Source organism: Scyliorhinus canicula, chromosome 4 (assembly GCF_902713615.1).
Source record: "Scyliorhinus canicula chromosome 4, sScyCan1.1, whole genome shotgun sequence".
Classification (NCBI taxonomy): domain Eukaryota; kingdom Metazoa; phylum Chordata; class Chondrichthyes; order Carcharhiniformes; family Scyliorhinidae; genus Scyliorhinus; species Scyliorhinus canicula.
In genome coordinates, this window is record NC_052149.1 from 99,701,777 (window position 1) to 99,723,443 (window position 21,667).

Genomic DNA, 21,667 nt, shown 5'->3' on the forward strand with positions numbered 1-21,667 from the left:
GTACTCTCACTACAGATACTGAGATACACACCCATTTATGAACACCCATTTCTTAAAGGTACTCTCACATGACAACTCGCCCCCAAGAAAAAAAAATAAAGCATCAACTTCAAGATGGTTTTGTTTTTCACCTTATCACTATCCTTTAAGAAATGCACACAGTAAATATACTTTTGGTTCAAAAAACATGCAAACAGGTATAATAATATAGTCCATTTTTTTTTCATTTTTCTTCCTCCAACTGAAATCCTTCCTGATTGACAGTCTCTTTGAACAAGCACGATCCGATCATTTCTCTACGCCTCGGCATTTCTCTTTAAAGTCAGATACTTTAGTTCAATCTGATCGCAGAGTCCCTTGTAATTCTCCAACACAGGAGCATTGGTTATCATAGCTTTCAGGCCGTCAAATGCCTGTTGAAATTCCAATGTCCATTGAAATTTTCGATGTTTCCTCAGTCCATCAGTGGAACAATCACGCTACAAAACATTTGCACAAATGTTCGATTAAATCCACTCATGCCAAGAAATCGCATTATTTCCCTTCGTCTTGAGGGTATTGAAAACTCCTCAATAACTGTTCTTTCACATCCCGTACCTCCTCCAGTAGTGATGCATTTCACCAGCCCGACCTATCAGCTTTGTTTGAATCAGTAATACCCACATGTCCTGTGGCCATTTCATTTGTTTAGCTACCTTCTCAAATGAAATGAAAAAGGCTTCTCCCTCCTTCTCATCAACCTGAGCAATGCTTGGACATATTTAAATAGATCCCCACCAAGCCTTCGACTATGACGCTCTTTCTCACTATCATCACATTTTGTGCAACTTTTAAATGTCGAGCCAATTCACTTGATCTATGTAATCATTCCCTAAAATTTGACATGTAATCCAATAATGTATTTTCCGATTTCTCACTCACCAATTTTTCCTTGATCAATTTAAGTGGTCCTCTTACCTCATGGCCAAAAATTAGTTCAATTATATAAGGTAAGGTTGATACATTAGGTGCATTCCTAATTGTAAACAGTACAAATGGAATTCCTTTATCCCAACCCTCTGGATAATCTTGACAATAAGCGCTCAACATTCTCTTCAATGTCTGATGCCACCTTTCTAACGCTCCCTGTGATTCTGGATGGTATGCAGTTGATTTCAATTGTTTTATTCCTAAACTATCCATAATTTCTTTGAATAACCTTGAGGTAAAATTCGATCCTTCATCCAATTATATTTCCGTGGGTAGTCCATATCTAGTAAGGAATTGAAGTAACTCCTCCACAATCTTTTTCGCTGTAATATTGCGTACTGGAAACCTAATAGACACATCCATTATAGTCAAAAGATATTGATTCCCACTTTTTGTTTTAGGAAGCATCCTATGCAATCAATTAGGACCCTTGTAAAAGATTCCTCAAATGCTGGCATGGGTATTAAGGGCGCTGTTTTACCACTGCTTGAGGTTTCCCTATCACTTGACATGTGTGACATGATTGACAAAATTTAACTGCATCTTTATGTAGTCCAGGCCAATAAAAATGTTTTTGCTTAGGACCCTTGTAAAAGATTCCTCAAATGCTGGAATGGGTATTAAGGTCGCTGTTTTATCACTGCTTGAGGTTTCCCTATCACTTGACATGTGTGACATGATTGACAAAATTTAACTGCATCTTTATGTAGTCCAGGCCAATAAAGATGGTTTTGGATTTTGGCTTGCGTTTTCCTTACTCCCAAATGACCTCCAACTGGTACTTCATGTGAAACTCGCAACACCTCCTTTCTATACCCTACCAGCAATATTACTTGATGAACTTCTGCCCACTTTTAATCCGCCCTCACATGTAAAGGTCTCCATTTTCTCATCAAGACATCACTGTTACGGTCATAACACTCTGGTATACACTCAGATTCCTCTTCCGTATATGCTTTCTGATACATCAGCTTTATTTCTATATCTCTCTGTTGTAACTCAGCCAATTTTCCTGAATTAAAAATATCTGCCTCATCTCCACCTGTTCTTGTTCTTATGCAACCATCTGATCAAAAATTGTTTCCAATAATTGCACTTCAACTTCATCTTCACTCTTTGATTTCTCCTCGTCTTAACATGTGACTTTGCGACCTTGTTACTACACAACCCGGAAAAATCCCAGGATATTCGTCCTTCAACACTTCAGTCTTCTGATTTTCCACTGGCTTATCAACCACAGTAGGCATCACTCCCACCTGCGATCCAGCTATATCATTACCCAAGATAAACTGTATTCCTGGACAAGATAGTTATCTATTATTCCTGCTACCACTTCACCACTCTTCACTGGACTTTCCAACCTTATCTTATATAATTGAGCACTACTCCTCTCACCCTGAATTCCACATATTACCACCTTTTCTGGCAACATTCTTCCCAAACTACATAACTCCTCATCTCTTACCATTAAAGATTGACTAGCTCCCATATCTCTTAAAATTGTGACTTATTTTCCTGCTCCTCCTGATACACATGAGTAAACTTTACCCACACAAATAAATTCTTTAAAGAGATCTGGCACCTTCTTATCAATCACTTCTTGATCAGGCTGTACAATCTTTTGAATCTCCTTCTCTTCACTTGGGCTTTGCTTTACCACTTTAACAAACCCTATTGTCTTATCCTGTTTTACCACATCAGCCTTTCCAGTGCTTTTCTTCAACCACCAACACTGTGACTTTACTTGGCCTAGTTTATTACAGTGAAAACATTTGAAACTTTTCATTTCTTTTCCACCCTCCTGGATTTTTTTAAAAATCTGAGGTACACTGTCCTTATTATCTCCCATCAGATCACCTTTACCTTTACCACTTGAGTGTTTCTCATGTCCCCAGTTTCTATCCCTCACAGACTGAAACTGACGTTGAAAACCAAGCTTTGATTTATGAATTAATTTATGAATAATCATCTGCAATTTATGCTGCTATTCTCGCAGTTGTAATCCTCTGTTCTTCCATATGAGTTCTCACTACATCAGAAATTGAATTTTTAAACTCTTCCAAAAGTATAATTTCAATGAGAGCTTCATAAATTTGGTCTATTTTCAAAGCCCTTATCCACCTTTCAAAATTACTCTGTTTGAGCCTTTCAAACCACATGTATGTTTGACCAAATTCTTTCTTTAAATTTCTAAACCTTTGTCTGTAAGCTTCAGGCCCTAGTTCATATGCACCTCAGATGGATTTTTTCACCTCTTCATACGTCCCAGATACCTCCTCCGGTAGTGATGCACTTCACTAGCCTGACCTATCAGCTTTGTTTGAATCAGTAATACCCACATGTCCTGTGGCCATTTCATTTGTTCAGCTACCTTCTCAAATGAAATGAAAAAGGCTTCTACCTCCTTCTCATCAAACCTTGGCAATGCTTGGACATATTTAAATAGATCCCCACCAAGCCTTCAACTTTAATGCTCTTTCTCACTATCCTCATCACTATCATCCAACTGTACGTTTCCCTTTACGTCTGCCAATTTTAGCTGATTGTCATGTTTCATGGCCATTTTCTGAAGTTGAAACTCTCTCTCTTTATCTTTTTCCCTGATCTGTATCTCCCTTTCTCTTTCTTTTTGTTCTGCGAGGGCTATTCTTTCTTTTCTCCTTTCTTCTCTCTCTTTGTTCTTTGTTCTTTTTCCTCTCTCTTTCTCTTTCTTTTTCCACTCTCTCTCTTTCGTATTCAAGCTGCTTTAATTCTTTCTCATGTTTCATTTGTTTAATATGTAACTCAATTTTTGCCATTTCCAATGAGTCAAACTGTATCTCAGGTAACGTTAAATGCTTAGCCACCGCCATAATGACCTCATCTTTTCGCATTTTGTCAGGTAATGTTAACTGCAATGTTTTTGCCAAATCTAACAGTCTGCTTTTAGTCTCTGTCCGGAAGGTACTGCGTGTGACCATCTCCACTCCCAAAAACTTCAGAATCTCTGAAAACCATTGTCCACAACACACTCCATCCTTAAACTGAAATACCACACCTGAAAAGCAACCACAATGTGCTCACCCCTTACTGTCTTTAAGTTCACTAAGCCAATCCAATAGATCGACTTTTATCTCAGACGAGCCCCCAGTTTGTTATGGGCCAGGGTTTAGAGAACCCCAAGTGTATCATGGAGTTCAACTGACCCACACCTTTTAATAGATTGTGGTTTGGGGAGCACACGGCCTACTCTACAGGTGTGGTACAGCAGAAATGGAAAAGTATTTTTTAAAGCAAAACAATGATTATTCTATGAACTCAAGTTAACCTTTTTAAAACATACAGTGAACATCTTAGCAACCATTAATTCAAATACAACCCCCAAGGAATGCAACACTAAGTAATCCTTTAAGCTTTCCTTTTAACATCCAAACGACTTAAAACACCTTTTACCAGAAGCACGTCGGGTTAAAGTCAGCTATCTTTAGTTTTAAATCACCAGGATCGATTTACAGTCTTTAGATCACAGAGAGAGACTCTAATCCAACTTCTGGCTGTGACTGCAGCTAACCAGCTCTGAAAACAAAACTAAAACAAACCCTGCAGCAAACAGCCTAAAACAAAAGTAAAAAGCTGACATTTAGCCCAGCTCCACCCACTCTCTGACATCACTGCAGTAGTAAACACCCATTTCTTAAAGGTACTCTCACTACAGATACTTATATACGCATCCATTTATAAACACTCATTTCTTATAGGTACTCTCAAATGACAATGCCTGGTGAGGTTTCGGTTTTAAATTTGCCAGGATATGGTTGATGCTGGAAAGGACATGTAAAAAAAAATAAACGTTTTATTGAGGTATTTAGCAGCAACAAAATCCACAATATAAATAACAAGAAAAGAAAAAAATACATACATAGCGCAAATTCCACCACTTTCTCCCGCAGGTCCTGCCATTACTTACCCCCCTACCCTACATGAACCTAACTTACCCCTCCCCCCCCTACGTTCCACTAACGTAACCCCCCCCCCCCTTCTGCTGCCGTTTAATTCTCTGCGAGGAAGTTGACGATTGGTTGCCACCTCCGGGCGAACCCTAACAGAGACCCTCTCATGGCGAATTCAATTTTTTCCAGGCAGAGGAAGCCTGCCATGTCGAAAGCCAGGTCTCCGATTTTGGGAGCTTTGAGTCCTTCCATACCAGCAATATGCGCATCCGGGCTACCAGTGTAGCCACCTGGGGTAGGCACGTCCCGATTCCAAAATGGATACCCGCAAAGAGTGCAGGGAAAAATGGACAACACTAGGGAAAACAAGCAGGTGTATGGTTTCCTGTGTATTAAGATTTGCAGAACCCAGACAGAACTGAAACCAATAGTCATGAGCATATTAATGAGCTATCTCCGGGGACAAAAAGGAAACATTGAAACAATCGAGACCAGGACAGAATCCCCGGCGCCAGTGGGAGCCAAAGCAAAGGCAGGCCAACGGCCACATAGGGCCTGCCCAATGATCAGGGAACAACTCCGGTATTGGAGAAAATCAATACGAACGATTGGGACATGGTCCAATTAATTGGGACCAAGTCCGGGGTCCTCCCCGAAGGGCGCGAAACCCCTGGGGACTATAAAGCAGAGTCCCCAAGTTCAGTTCGCTCTCTTGGACTCTCTTGGAAGCTCTTGGAAGATCTCCCACCTTGGCTTTGGCTCTCAGCAATGAGAGGCCCGCCAAGCACCAGCCAAGTAAGTCTAAGGTCAACGCAAGCTACGAGATAGACGCTCCTAGCTACTATTCGGTACTAGTTCGAAGCCAGCAGTATCAGAACCGGACAACGGCCATTGTTCCTCTGACTGAGTGGGCCACTCGAAGCTAAGTATAGGCTTTTAGTAGTAGTTGTAGTTTAGCGAGTAGAGTTTATGCATGAGTAATAATTGACTGTGTAAACAAATGTGTATTGATTTCAAACTTACTAACTGGTGTATTGAGTCATTGATCAGTACTTAGCTTTGAACCCTGTGGTGGTATCAGAAAGATACCTGGCGACTCTTGAGCAAAGGTAATTAAAACAGAGCAAATTAAGGGAAAGCATAACAAGCAACACCAGGAAAGCAAAGGCCAGAACATCTGTCTCTTTCTCCTCCTGGATTCCCGGGTCCTGCGATACCCCAAAAATCGGCACCTCGGGACTCATTGCCACACTCGTATTTAATACCGTGGACATGGTGTCGGCAAACCCCTGCCAAAATCCCCTCAGTTTTGGACATGCCTGGATCAGGCTGAGTCTGGCACATGTTGTGGCACATGTTGTGGTGGCATTGAACCGTCCTAGCGCGTCCACCCACAGACCCTCCTCCATCTGATCCTCCTGCTCCTCCCCCACTTAAGCTTCATTTCCTCGGTCTGCGTCTCCTCTGACCCCATAAGCGAAAGGACCTATTTATAAGCATCCCTAGCTACCCAAAGAAGATGCTGCATGGTGGGCCTTCTTGTTGGACTTCTGCAGTTCTCTGGTAAAGATGCCATAAATTGTGTTAGGAAGGGAATTCCAGAATAGCAGCCTTTGAGGAAGGAAGTGTTTTATGATGAAGTCAGGATAGTGTGCAGTTTTAAAGGCAAATGTAGCTACCATGCAGCGTTTGCTTTTCTCATGATTGAAGCTATAGTAGACGGAGATGCTGTTGAGCTATCCTTGGTCAGTTGCTGAATGTAACTACTACAGAATCTAGCCATAGTGCACCAAGAAATGAATATTAAATTAACAGGAGCACCAATTGAGGGAACTACTCTCCTGGATACAAACATTCCCAACCCACCTCAAGTCTTGTAATCTTCTGGGAGAAGCAAAAAAAAGGATACAAACTGTGGCCAGTTCAGAAAGGATCTGAAAATCGCATCTTCAACCCCTTCAGGCAATCAAAACGAATCTGCAAGATCACTTTGACATTGATTTATATTGCAGATTACCTACTTAATGTAGGATGTGATCTTTATGTCAACGCCTTGCGCTGACTTTACATATAATGAACCTATATTCTTACATTTTATACTATTGCTGTTTACTAATGGCACAATGGAAGAGAAACTCACTGCTTTTGTATGTCAATACATCACGGTTCAGTGGAGTGACAGAGGTTCAACCATCTATCCTACCTAAGTTCTTCATTGCAACAATGCTTGAGGGGAGCGGGGGATACAAAGCAGAGACCAGCTACCTTCAGCAATAGGTTTTCAACAAGCTGTGCTTGTATACACACCTCAGCAGTTAGCAGTAGAAATGTACAGAAAGTAGGATCTAAATTAGAAAGTTCTGTATTTCCATTCATACTAAACCCCAAGCATGTAACATCAGTCAAAATAACCCTTGTGGTAGGTAATTCATCTTCAATCGGGATTCCATGTCGAGCAGATATCCAAAGGAAGCATAGTTCTTGGATTTTTGAGGAGGAATTTTCGGTATTCCAAAAAAATATCAGTTACCATGTCAAGTTTGCACATTCTCCCTGTGTCTGCATGGGTCTCACCCCCACAACCCAAAGATGTTGATTGGCCATGCTAAATTGCCCCTTAATTGAAAAAAAAAATTGGGTTCTGTAAATTTATTTTAAAAATTAAAAAATATCAGTGTTATAGATAACCAATAGTTTGTTTGTCCAGCTCTGGATTCTGAATGTTGTGAGTGGAATCCTTATATAGCGAGAGATTAAATTCGATTTAGGTTTATTTTCACGTGTACCGAGGTACACAATGTAAATCATAAACATAGTGCAGCTAATGGAATATCGTGCTACAACTGTAGAGAGGTTGTGTAGAAAGATCAGTTCAGTCCCTAAGAGGGCCATTCAGGAGTCTGGTAACAGCAGGAAAGAAGCTGTTTTTGAATCTGTCGGTGGGTGTTCTCAGACTTTTGTATCTTCTGCCCAAGGTTGGAAGAGAGGAATAATCCAGTGGGAGGGATCTTTGATTGTGCTGCCCACTTTTCCAAGCAGCGGGAAGTGTAGACAGAGTCAGTGGATGGGAAGCGGGCTCGCATGATGACTGGGTTGTGCTCACAAATCTCTGTAGTTTTTTACAGTCTTGGGCTGAGCAGTGTCATAACAAGTTGTGAGGCAGCCAGATAGGATGGTTTCTAATGGTACATCTATAAAAAATGGCAAGAGTCTTTGTGGAGATGTCGAATTTCCTTAATTTTCTGAGGAAGTAAAGGTGCTGTTGTGCTTTCTTTGTCATAGCTTTGATATGGGTGGACCAGAACAAGTTGTTGGTGATGTTTACACCTTGGAATGTGAAGCTGTCAACCATCTCCACCTCAGCACAATTGATACAGACAGGGGCGTGTACGACACTTTGCTTCCTGAAGTCGATGACGGGCTCCTTAGTTTTGCTGACATTGAGGGAGAGATTGTTGTTGTTGTGCCATGCCACTAAGTTCTCTATCTCCCTCCTGTACCCTGACTTGGTGTTGTTTGAAATCTGACTCACTATGGTTGTGTCATCAGCAAAGCTGTAGATGGAGTTAGAGATGAATTTTGCCACACAGTCACGTGTGTATAGGGAGTATAATAGGGGCGTAAGTACGCAGCCTTGCAGGACCCGGTATTGAGGACTATCATGGAGGAAGCGAAGTGTCCTTACTGATTGCGGTATGTAGGTCAGGAAGTCGAGGAGCCAAGTCCTAGGTTTTGGAGTTTGGATATGAGCTTGACTGGGATTATGGTGTTGATATAAATAAAATGGAAGCACCCCAAAGATGTGCTACACAATTCTGCATGAATCAGTATGAACAATACACCAGTATCATATCCTTGATCAAAGATTTGTATTTGCAATCACTGAAGCAAAAAGAAAGAGAAAAATAGACTGACCCATGTTCTGTAAAATATGGAATGGACTGGTGAGAATTGATAGAATCAAGTACCTAGTGCCCTCCAGCAATGGCAGAACACAAAGTAATCATCCCCATAAACTACAAAGACTATTTGTTTCCAATACTCTATCAACAATCTTCCTTCCCAAGGAAAATTCCACAATAGAACAAGCTGCCAAAGGAAATAGTCACAGTAGCCACCCCAACTCTCTTCCCAACTCCCAATTTGAAATCTTCGAGACCCCATCTTTAGATTATTTCCTTTTATGATTTTTCATTGTCAACATGACTATTTCAATGGCCCTGGTTTAGCTAGCACTAAAGCATAGCTGGAGAATTCCTCTGTTCACTCTGTTTCTCTTTCCACAGACGTTGCCAGCCACACCTGCTGAGTTTCTCCAGCATTGTCTGTTTTTATTTCAGATTTCCAGTATCCACAGTTTTGCTTTTATGTAAGCTTGAGGGTTTGCCTGGCTTACTCATATGGTTGTTCAGGCAGTAAAACAACTCTGCCCTTTCCATTGTACCATGAATCTTTAATATCCACTTGAACCACTTATGAAGGCTGCTTCAGTTTAGTATCTTAGCTGGTGAATATCACTGCCATCGATGGAGCACTTCTGCTTTAGCTGTCTCGGCATCACTACGAATCATCTTTTGCCATACTCTGCTGCCAATTAATCATATTAGCCAGCAGCTCCCAAAGCCAGGACTTCGTTTCCCTTGGGGTCAGAAGTCCAACACTTAACATGTTATGGCCACCCCCAACATATTATTGCGGGCATCCCTTTTTAAAATCGGTGAGCTCAGATCCAACATTTCTATTGGAGGGAGAGTGAGAAATAAGTCCCATTGTAAAACTTACTACAACCTTTCAAGTTGAATGTGACTATTCTTAATATTCGAATCAAGACATCAACTGTTTTGCTGTACACAGATGTTGCCAGACCTGCTATTTCCAGCACATTCTGTTTTATTTCAGACAATAAATACACTAAATAAATATTTTTATTTGATCCAATCCTTGCGGTTTGATCGCTCTATTCCAAATGAAATATACATAATGTATATAATTAAATATATATAAATATACACATATATTTACACCTTACCGTTACATTTCCTTTAATAGCTCTGATCAGTGCCAGTTCTCCAGCTGAAATTGACTGGGAACTCCATTGATGTAAACCTGGAAAATAATAAACATGATAAATAATAAGCATTCAGGTTGGAGATCCACACTGCACAAGTGCCTGTGAATGTTGACCCCTGTATGAAATCAGGACACCGTTGATATTTGGCATCTTGTGGTAGCTGTGATTTATTTTTGCTGTAATCACCTTCCTAAGGGCATTGCTGCTGTCTGTCTTTCTGTCCCCCACGTGGTTAAGACCTCAGCCTCACAGTGAAGCTGACACGCCAACAGCTCATTGTGACGCTGCCTTGTAGTCCGAACCCAGGCAGGCTGTGCATTTGATGGACTGCCTTCCTCTAACCTCTCTGTCTGCTGCTTGGTATGGTGGCATGCTTGTGGTGGTAAGAAGTTTCAAACTCCACCCCCCAAATTGCTCGCTTATTTAGCCGGTGCTGCGTTGGCCTCTGGGGCTAGGTATCCTGCGATTGCAGTCGGATCTCCCCTTCCTCACGATGTGCACCTTATTTTGTCGGTGGCGAACATTGTGGAACATGCCTGTCGAATCTAACCAGCATTCTCAACTTTGTTTAACATGGGAAGTAAAAACAGGAAATGCTGGAAATAGTCAGTCAGGCAGCATCGGAAAAAGACTGACCGTTTCTTGGGGGAGGGGGAGGTGTTTGTGTTTTGTGTACCAGATCCTACTTGGAGAATACATAATTTTCCATAAATTAGCCCTAAACAGTGGGGTTGCGAATTACAGCATACATTTCCTTTACTGGCGACGGTACTTTTAAAAATTCAAACGTATTCAATGCCTTAATCTGTTCCTTTTATATCTGTTTCATTAATTTTAGCACATACCCATACCTGAGTCCGCGTCTTCCTTTTGTGAGAATGGGACAGTTATTTACCAAATTGCCAGAAGCACAGCGTGAGGCTGCTTTGCATTTTATTCGCGTGAGTTTCCTTCACTGTTATCAGAATTTTGTTGCTATTCGATTGCATCATTTACTCACAGTCGAGCGAACCTTTCGATAAGCACTACCCAAAAATGTGTTTGGCAAATCGCTTGTCTTTGAAAAGGGGACACAGTTATGTTGTTTTCCACAGACCACAGGTGAAGTGATTACATTGCACTTGTCCCTCGCGCAACAGTTGTGCAGAAAAGCACTTTTGACTACAAATCCCATCAGGTCGTGAGTGGACAGCAGCCGAGGTCCTCTTGGCCCTGTGGGAGGAGAAGATGGTCGGCCCTCAGCAGACTGTCAAAATCATTTGACAGAATGCCTCATTGTCACAAATTTCAAATAGGCACCATTAAGCTGTGGCTTGATTGGTGGTGAGAACAGGCCTCCATTGCAATTTCCTGCACACAGGAATCTTACTGCTTCAGCAAATAGGCCCCGAGGTGACTGCAGTAGAGATGAGACTGTCACCCACCTCCTTCAGGGCCTTTGTAACAAAGGTTTGGAAAGAGATCCAGTGGTTTTTGTAGAAGTTCATCTCAAGAAGCTGCTCTACATCACCTACTACATCAGCCACAGTGAAAGATGATGCTGTTATAACACATTCTAGTAAATGTTTCACAAACACATTACAGAATTGAGTACTGCCAGCCTGCTTTCAAATATTACCATTTCATTTTACCTTAAAGCTATGGCATGGCTTGGATTTTAAAATCAAATGAAACCATTACCACGAAGAGGCACAGTAAATTATCAAGTCATACTGGTGCTGTGCCTTTGAGACAGAGATTCTCTCTCATGACTGTTCACAGATGAACTAAAGTTAAAAAATGGATGCCAAGCCTGAAAGGGAGCATATGAAGAAGGATGACCAATATCTTGATCAAATAAATGGATTTTGATGAATCATTTTAGAGGAACTCGACCCACAGGCCGCTGAAGCCAAAGGGATTTTTTTTGCACTGGCTCCGCTGTTTTGAGGCCCAGCTCGCCACCGCCTCCTCGCCCTCCATCACCGACGAACAGAAACTGAGCCTCCTCCACGCCCAGGTGAGCCACAGAATCTCCGTGCAGATCGAGGAAGCGACCACATACGCAGATGTGGTCGCAATCCTGAAAAGGCAATACGTGAGGCCGGTGAACGAAGTGTCGCCACCGACACCCGGGGAAAATCGCTGGAGGAGTACCTACGCAACTTGAAAGTACTCGCACGAAGCTGCAACTACAAGGCCGCCACGGCCTCACAACACATGGAACTCACCATCCGGGACGCCTATGTGGCTGGAGGCAGGTCCAACTACATCAGACAGAGCCTGCTCGAGAAGGGCGCCCTCGACCTAGAAGAGACGGTAAAACTATCCACCTCCCTAGCAGTAGCGTTTCAGAGCCTCAACGCTTTCCCCTCCGACCACGCGACCCCCTCGTGGACATCCGACCAGAGGGTGCCCCAGGCCTGTGCCGTGCGGCTGCTCGCCCAACCCGGGGGCTACCCTGCTATTTCTGCGGCCCGCACCAGCACCCCAGGCAGCGTTGCCAGGCTCGGAACGTGACCTGTAGCAACTGCGGCAATAAAGGACATTTTGCCAAAGTTTGCCTGGCCAGGCCCAAGACCTCCAAATCACAGGCTCGACTCTCAGGCCCGCAGACCCCACAGCGTGGCTGCGTGCCTGCCGGCTCTGCCCCTTCCAGACACGTCATCTGCCTCGTGTTGTCCGTGGGGGCAGCCATCTTCGACTCTATCCACGATGTGCGACTCATGGCGGCTGCCATCTTGGCCGCCGTATCCCACACGGCCTGCCATGAGCGACTTATGGGGGCCTCCATCTGGGTCGCTATCTTTTTCGCCGCCCGACACGTGCGACCGACGGGGGCAGCCACCTTGGGCGCTGTTCTCTCCAAATCTCCCCCGCGTCCAGATCGCATTCAGTGCAGATCCGGGGGTACCGTGTTGCGAACCACATGATACAAGGCGCCAAGTACGCCAATTTTAAACTATATGTACTCCCCGATCTCTGCGCTCCTCTCCTGTTCGGACTGGACTTCGAGTGCAACCTAAGGAGCCTGACTCTGAAGTTCGGCGGGCCCCTACCCCCTCTCACCGTATGTAGCCTCGCAACCTTGAAGGTCGACCCTGCCCCGCTCTTCGCGAACCTCACCGCCAACTGTAAACCCGTTGCCACCAGGAGCAGGCGGTACAGTATCCAGGACAGGATTTTTATCAAGTCCGAGGTCCAGCAGCTCTTGAGGGAAGGGATCTTCGAGGCCAGTAATAGCCCCTGGAGAGCCCAAGTGGTGGTCAACAGGACCGGGGAAAAGAACCGGATGGTTGTCGACTACGGCCAAACCATAAACCAGTACACGCACCTCGATGCGTACCTCCTTCCCCGGATAGCGGAAATGGTTAACCAGATCACACACTACCAGGTGTTCTCCACGGTACATCTGAAGTCTGCATACCACCAGCTCCCAATCTGCCCGGAGGAACGCCACTACATGGCCTTTGAGGCAGACGGCCGCCTCTTCCACTTCTTCCGGGTCCCCTTCGGCGTCACCAACGGGGTCTCGGTCTTCTAAAGAATGATGGACCAAATGATGGACCAGTACAGGCTGCGGGCCACATTTCCATACTTGGATAACGTCACCATCTGCGGCCACAACCAGCAGGACCACGATGCCAACCGTCAGATGTTTCTCCAAACCGCCCAAGCCCTCAACCTCACTTATAACAAGGAGAAATGCGTTTCCCGCACAACCCGACAGCCATTCTCGGCTATGTCGTGGAAAACTTAGCCGAGGACCTGCCCCCGACCGCATGCGTCCCCTCCTGCAACTCCCCCTCCCCCACTGCCCCAATGACTTGAAAAGATGCCTCGGGTTCTTTTCCTATTATGCCCAGTCGGTCCCCAACTATGCAGACAAAGCCCGCCCACTGATCAAAGCCACCATCTTCCCACTGACGGCTGAGGTCCGCCAGGCCTTCAGCGCATCAGGACAGATATTGCCAAAGCCGAGATACGCGCGGTGGATGAGTCCATCCCCTTCCAGGTGGAGAGCGACGCATCAGAGGTCACCCTTTCCGCTACCCTCAATCAGGCAGGCAGGCCTGTAGCCTTTTTCTCCCGTACCCTCAACGCCTCCGAGATTCGTCACTCCTCAGTCGAAAAAGAAGCTCAAGCCATTCTGGAAGCTGTACGGCATTGGAGGCACTACCTCACTGGTAGGAGGTTTACCCTCGTCACCGACCAACAGTCGGTCGCCTTCATGTTCAACAACACGCAGTGGGGCAAGAATAAGAATGAATAAATCTTGAGGTGGAGGATCGAGCTCTCCACCTATAATTACGATATCGTGTATCGTCCTGGGAAGCTCAATGAGTCCCCAGATGCCCTGTCCTGCGGCACATGCACCAGTGCGCAAGATGACCGACTCGGGGCCATCAACAACGACCTCTGGCACCCGGGGGTCACCCGGCTTCTCCACTACATCAAGGCCCGCAATCTGCCCTACTCCACCAAGATGGTCAGGGCTATGACCAGGGACTGCCAAATCTGTGTGGATTAAGCCGCACTTCTATCGACCAGATAAGGCCCACCTGGTGAAGGCATTCCGGCCCTTCGAGCGCCTCAGTATTGACTTCAAAGGACCCCTCCCCTCTACGAACCGCAACGCGTATTTTCTCAACGTCGTTGACGTGTACTCCCGCTTCCCCTTTGCAATCCCTTACTCCGTCATGACCACAGCCACCGTCTATAAGGCCCCGCATAGTATCTTCACCTTGTTCGGTTTCCCCACTTACATCCACAGTGACCCGGACTCCCCGTTTATGAGCGATGATCTGCGTCAGTACCTGCTCGATAAGGGCATCGCCTCGAGCAGGACTACCAGTTACAACTCCTGGGGAAACGGACAGGTGGAGAGGGAAAACACGACGATATGGAAGGCCGTCCTCCTGGCCCTACGGTCTAGGAGTCTCCTGGTTTCCCATTGGCAGGAGGTCCTCCCCGACGTGCTCCACTCCATTAGGTCACTCCTTTGCACAGCCACGAACGAAAACCCTCATGACCGCCTATTTGTTTTCCCTCGGAAATCCACCTCCGGGGTCTCGCCCTCCGGCCTGGCTGACGACACTGGGACCTGTACTCCTCCAAAAACACATGAGGAGCCATAAATACAACCCCTTGGTCGAGAGGTCCAGCTCCTTCACGCCAACCCCCAGTATGCCCACGCCGGCCGACAAGATACAGTCTCCCTCCGGGACCTGGCACCCGCAGGATCCCCTATGGCCATCACCTACACCCCCCCCCCCCCCCCCAACCTACAACCTACGCCCCTGCATGACCTCCTTCTACACCCCCCTCCTACACCCCCTCCTCCCATCGCCGACCTATAGGGATGAAGCTCCAGAAGACACGCTCCCGGAGTCAACACCCCTGCCCGCATCGACGAGTTCAACACCCGTGCCCGCAGCGAAACCAAAGCTTAGGCGATCGCAGTGCACGATCAGGGCGCCAGACAGACTCGACCTGTGAGCCACTTCACCCCCGCTGGATTTCAATTTTTTTAACAGGGTGTGAATGTGGTGAATGTATTACGGCAACCATTCACCACTGTATTGCATTGTACTATGTGGTTGCCCTTGGGCTCCACCTATGGACCATTTGTATTGTATTACACTGCATTGTATCATGTTGGTGCCCTTGGGGGAGGTATACGGAGCTGCTGCCCTGTAGGCGACACTCAGTACAGAGCAGTCGCAGGCAGGCACAGTTCTAACCACTGCTCACTTCAACTCTCCGTCTTATGTGAATTGATGGTTGCATCACTCCTCCTCTAGGCTGCCTTGCCAGACCTGGTTAAACCAATCGGCATGTAGATTAAAATCCCCTATGATAACTGCGGTACCATTTCTACATGCATCAGTTATTTCTTTGTTTATTGCCCGCCCCACCATAATGTTACTATTTGGTGGCCTATAGACTACTCCTATCAGCAACTTTTTCGCCTTACTATTCCTGATTTCCACCCAAATGGATTCAACCTTATCCTCCATAGCACCGATGTCATCCCTCACTACTGCCCCGATGGCATCCTTAAATAACAGAGCTACACCATCTCCCTTACCATCCACTCTGTCCTTCTGAATAGTTTGATACCTTGGATATTTAACTCCCAGTCGTTACCATCCTTTAACCATGTTTCAATAATGGCCACTAAATCATAGTCATTCACGATGATTCGTGCCATCAACTCATTTACCTTATTCCGAATACTTCGAGCATTCAGGTAAAGTACCCTTATGTTGGCTTTTATACCTCTGATTTGAATCTTAACACCTCTATCAATATCTCTCCTAAGTTATTTTTCTTTTTAACTTTTCTCTTAATTTTCCTTATCATTGAACCCATATCTTCATGCAATAATCTGGTGCTTCGCTTTCCATTTATGCTTTCACTTCCCGTTTTATTCCTTTTAGTATTACTGGACCTATTCACTGAGCTCTCCTCAGTCACTTTACCCTGTACTGTGGCCGTTTTTGATTTTTGACTATGGCTTCTCTGCCTTACACTTTTCCCTCACTGGCTTTTGTTTCTGTCCCTATTTTACTTCCCGCCAACTTCCTGCATCGGTTCCCATCCCTCTGCCACATTAGTTTAAATCCTCCCCAGCAGCACTAGCCAACCGCCCACCCCCTGGACATTGGTTCCAGTCCTGTTCAGGTGCAGACCGTCTGGTTTGTACTGGTCCCACCTCCCCCAGAACCGGTTCCAATGCCCCAGGAATTTGAATCCCTCTTGCACCATCTCTCGAGCCACGCCTTCCATCCTATCTATCCTGACATTCCTACTCTGACTAGCTCGTGGCACTGGTAGCAATCCTGAGATTAGTATCTTTGAGGTCCAACTTTTTAGTTTAACTCCTAACTCCCTGAATTCAGCTTGTAGGATCTCATCCCATTTTGTACCTATATCATTGGTGCCTATATGCACCACGGCAGCTGGCTGTTCACCCTTCCACCTGCAGAATGTCCTACAGCTGCCCCGAGACATAATTTTAAAAATAAAATATGGAACGCTACACAAATTTGTGTGTCATTCTTGCGCAGGGCTCCGAGACATCCTTGACCCTTTCACCAGGGAGGCAATATACGATCCCTGAGTCTCGATTGTGTCCGCAGAACTCCCTGTCTATTCCCCTTATGATTGAGTCCCCTATCACTAGAGCCCTGCCATTTTTCTTCCTGCCCTCCTGCGCAGCAGAACCAGCCACAGTGCCGTGAATCTGGCTGCTGCTGCTGCCTTCCTCTGGTAAGCTATCTCCCTCAATAGTATCCAAAACGGTATATCTGTTTTGCAGGGAGATGACCGCAGGAGACACCTGCACTGCCTTTCTACTCTTTCTCTGTCTTTTGGTCACCCATTTTCTATCTCCCTCAGCGAATGTGCTATCCACGACGTCCTCAGCATCACGGATGTTCCAAAGTGAGTCCACCCGCAGCTCCAGAGTCGTCAAGCGGTCTAACAGGAGCTGCAGCTGCATGTGAAGGAGCCAGGGTCAGTGGATATGTCCCTGAGCTCCCACATCGTACACTAGGAGCATGACACGGGTCTGGGATCTCCTGCCACGTCTTAAACCTTAGGTTAACTTATACAACTACAATCCCAAAAAATAAAACAAAATCATAAAAAAACAAAAATATTGGACAAATGAAAAGAAAAACTACTTACCAGGGATAAAAAGCACTTCCTCCACACCCAGCTTCGAATTTCCACCTAGCTTCAAATTCCCAAACTCACTCTTCAATGGGCCTCACTCTGGCTGTGTCCTACGTGGCTCACTGAGAGAACTCCTGGCTCACTGGAAGAACTCAATAAGACCAACACAAATTTTTCTTCTGCACAAGCTATTCTGTTGGGTTCATAATTTTAGTTTCTATCAGAATCTAGTTATTTCACTACCTGAAATTTTAATTTATAAATGAAGGGAATAATTTTAACTTCCTGGTTTGCTGTCTGTGATAATATATCTCTGTAACTGGATGCTTACCCTGCTTGCTGCCATTACTGCTGCTGGACGCCCGAGGATTACTTTAACTTGATGCCACTTTAAACTAATGGGAAAGAGGTAAGCCGGATCACAGAGATTACTAGTTCTTAGTGGACAGTTTTCTTTGAGGTTAGTGGCAAGTGCTGTTGCTTCATCACTGACCGCAAAATCCAGGCCTATTTATCTTCCCTCCCCTAAAGTCAGATACTTATGTGGCCTGCAATTGTAACACTTGGAACCATCCATTGTGCATACTGGATACTGCAATCTTGCAGATATCCCCACAAGGATTCTCCAATTTCTGGATGGCAGATTGATAAACTTGAGCAAAGCAAAACCAATGCAAAAACACCAAGCTGCTTTATTTTGCAGATAACGTGTAAAACAGCAGACTACAGTTTTCAAAGAAAATATTGAAATATTGATAGGAAGATAACAAATCATGCCATACTACTTAATCTTGTTAGCAAGCTGTCCACGATGCTGCAAAGAGGTTGAGAAGAGACAAAGAACCATGGTTACAATCACCTGAGCAGTAATTTACAATAAATCCTAAAATAAACTTAATTGATAATCCATAACATTAATATTAATACAGTAGAAGTATTCTATAGAGAATAATAATCTCACCTAGTAATTATTATAAAATAAGCTTTTACCTGCTTCGCTATCACCTGAACCACCTAACTCATAACCAGATCACTTGGTAATGACTCCATGGCATATGCTATTTCATAATATGTTATATGTTATATAATTGTAATGAACTCCAATTGGCTTTATTGGTTGGCCAATTGGAGTATGAGCTCCCTCAATGATAGCTCATTGAGGGGGCCCATATAATCACCTGTGTAGGCTTTGTGAGCCAGTCTTCAGTTGACTGGACTGCTAGCAGCACTGTTTGTAGCTGCTCCTGTAATATCGTTATTGTAAATAAATATTGGTGTGGTGACAGAACTCCTGCCTCCCGTGGATTACTACAATAATGTTTTATTTTTGTGGGAGCTTTATTTAATTTGCGACCTATTTTTACAATCATTAGATATTCATTGCATTTGCAAGTGCCTATTCACTTCGTATTATTGAGATATAGACACATTAGGTCTAATGATCACTATTATTATCTTGAACTTATGAAGGGTTGATTTCTGTACTGAATTTTAATGGATGCTTTAATTGATTTCAATGTCCTTGTGCTGGAGAAGGTGATTCAGCTTTTCAACTTCTGATCATTGTTCAATGATCTCTGCTTTATAGCACTCAAGCATGGAAATCAAGCAAGAAACTGAATGGGATCAACTATGATAGCTTTCACAGTCAAGTGGCCAGGCGTCAGTCATTTTATAAGTTAAGATATAAAGGACAACAGTTCGATTACAGGACCAATGGTGTATTGCTGCCCAAAAGACAAAATCACAACATGAGTCAATACCTGAAAAGGAGAAAAGCAAAGCTTGGAGTTGGTGTTTAGAAAATGTTAAAACCAGTCGATGTAGTGTACAAAATAAATTAAGATCAAAAGATCATAAGAATTAGGAGAAAGAGTACTAAGACAGAGCCCAAATAATATAAAAGGGGAGAAGGAAGGGGGGGGGGGGGGGGGGGGGGGGGGGAAGAGATGGAGTGCCTAAGAAGAAAAAAAAATGTAAATTGTAAATAAGAACCATTTCACTCATCTCCTGCATAGTGTACAAATGTAAAATTAACTGCAAATATTTATGGAAAAAAAATAGGAGAAGGAATAGGCCATTTGGCCCAACAAGCCAGCTCCTTAACTGAATAAGATCAAGGCTAATAGCCGCAAAAAGTCTAATCTCTGTCTTAAATGGAAGACCGTGCTAATGCTAATGTCTCAAGATCATGAACGCTCATCTTGTGCAGTAACCTTTTATGTGGCACCTTATTGAATATTTTTTGGAAATAAAATATATTACATCTATTGGTTCCCCTATATCCACCCTGTTAGTTACATCCTCAAAGAACTCTAATACATTTGTCAAACATGATTCCCTTTCTCAAAACCTTGTTGTCTCTGCCTGATTCTATAATGATTTTCTAAATGAACTGTTACAACCTCCTTAATAATGAATTCTAGCATTTTCCCCAATCATAAATGTTAGACTAACCGGCCTATAGTTTCCTGCTTTATGTCCACCTACATTCTTGAATAGTGCTGTTACATATGTGGTTTTCAAATCCACTGAGACCTTTCCAAAACCTAGAAAACGTTGGAAAATTATAACCAGTGTATCCATTTTTCCTACTCTGACCTTATTTGCTGTTGCACCTTATGTTTGTTTGTACAGTCAGCCTCTTCCTGTCACATAAGAACTTACTTGTCTGACAATATTTTTATTAGTTTTGTTCTTGTGTTTTTTGACGCAAGTGAATGAGTTAGCACTTGCTTACTATCATAACACTGCAATGAAGTTATTGTGAAAATCTCCCAGTCGCCACACTCTAGCGCCTGTTCGGGTACACTGAGGGAGAATTCAGAATGTCCAATTCACCTAACAGCACATCTTTCAGGACGGAATTAGTATTAAATATTAATATTAAACCATTAATATTCCGCTCTTATGTTGTTCTCAAAAGATGTGTCCATAACACAGCCAAAAAAATTGAATATTAATCTATAAATCCTTCCAATACATGCCAATTGCAGGCATTAAGGGCAGGAGTGACTCCTGGACAACCAGGCTTGATGTAGTATGGTGTCCTTCAAGCTCTGGCAACAGCCTAGCGACTGGTTCCAGGAATGCGAGTTATGGGAACAGGCATTTGTATGTGCTCTGTCTGCCTCAAATGCCTGTAGGAACCAGAAGAGACATAGATGGATAGAAGTGGTTTGCAAAAAGTGTGAGCTGAAGATATTCCAATGCAGTGTATCTATTGTTTTTAATCAGTCTTATTACTGAAAATGTTACCATGTTTCCTCCAAAACCACAAAACCTACACTTAACAAATAATATTGAATGTGAAGCATTTTTGGGCTTCCTGACCATGAAGTTGTTACATGAATTCATGCTCTTAAAAGTAGTCGTAACAGTGGTCTTGTAAACCAGGATTTAAAATTTAAAAAATCATGAAACGGGTAATGAACAAAATGAAGCAGTTAATTTGTTTCTTACTTGTGAATTATATCTTTTTCAGAACCAAGTTGTACAAAACTGTGTAGTTATATTTTCCAAGACCTATTGCCCTTATTGTGCGAAGGCAAAGGGCATATTTGAAGAAATAGGAGCTAATTTCAAAGCGATTGAACTGGATCAACGCAAGGATGGTGACCACATTCAAAATACTCTTGAGGAATTGACTGGCGTTAGAACAGTAAGTCGCCAATATTTGTCCTATCTCCATCTTCTCAAGTTAAATAAAGTTACATAATATAAGGTTCTCCGGGGAATAAAAATAAGATACAAGGAGCAAAGTTAACAGCTCCACGCTCGAAGATATATTTCAATGTATTTGTTTTTCTGTAAACACTGGAGTATTGTATCAAGGGCAGCACGGTAGCACATAAATTAGCACAGTTGCTTCGCAGCTCCAGGGTCCCAGGCTTGGGTCACTGTCTGTGCGGAGTCTGCAAGTTCTCCCCATGTCTGCGTAGGTTTCCTCCAAGTGTTCCGGTTTCCTCACACAGTCCAAAGATGTGCAGGTTAGGTGGATTGTTCATGCTAAATTGTCCTCAGTGTCCAAAGAATG

The 21,667-nt window shown here is 43.9% G+C and overlaps 1 protein-coding gene across 3 annotated transcripts in view; it reads left to right on the top strand.

The window, feature by feature from the left end:
• Window positions 1-21,667, top strand: part of glrx2 (glutaredoxin 2) — a 51,979-nt gene that overhangs the window by 2,349 nt on the left and 27,963 nt on the right. The window contains exons 1-3 of one of the 3 annotated variants that reach the window (XM_038794885.1): window positions 10,169-10,351; window positions 10,808-10,910; window positions 21,116-21,292. In XM_038794885.1, coding sequence (XP_038650813.1) covers window positions 10,332-10,351; window positions 10,808-10,910; window positions 21,116-21,292 — 300 coding nt within the window. In that variant the 5' untranslated portion in view covers window positions 10,169-10,331. Of the gene's footprint in view, window positions 1-10,168; window positions 10,352-10,807; window positions 10,911-21,115; window positions 21,293-21,667 lie in introns of those variants that run through there. The other 2 variants (XM_038794884.1, XM_038794886.1) reach the window with 2 other exon arrangements.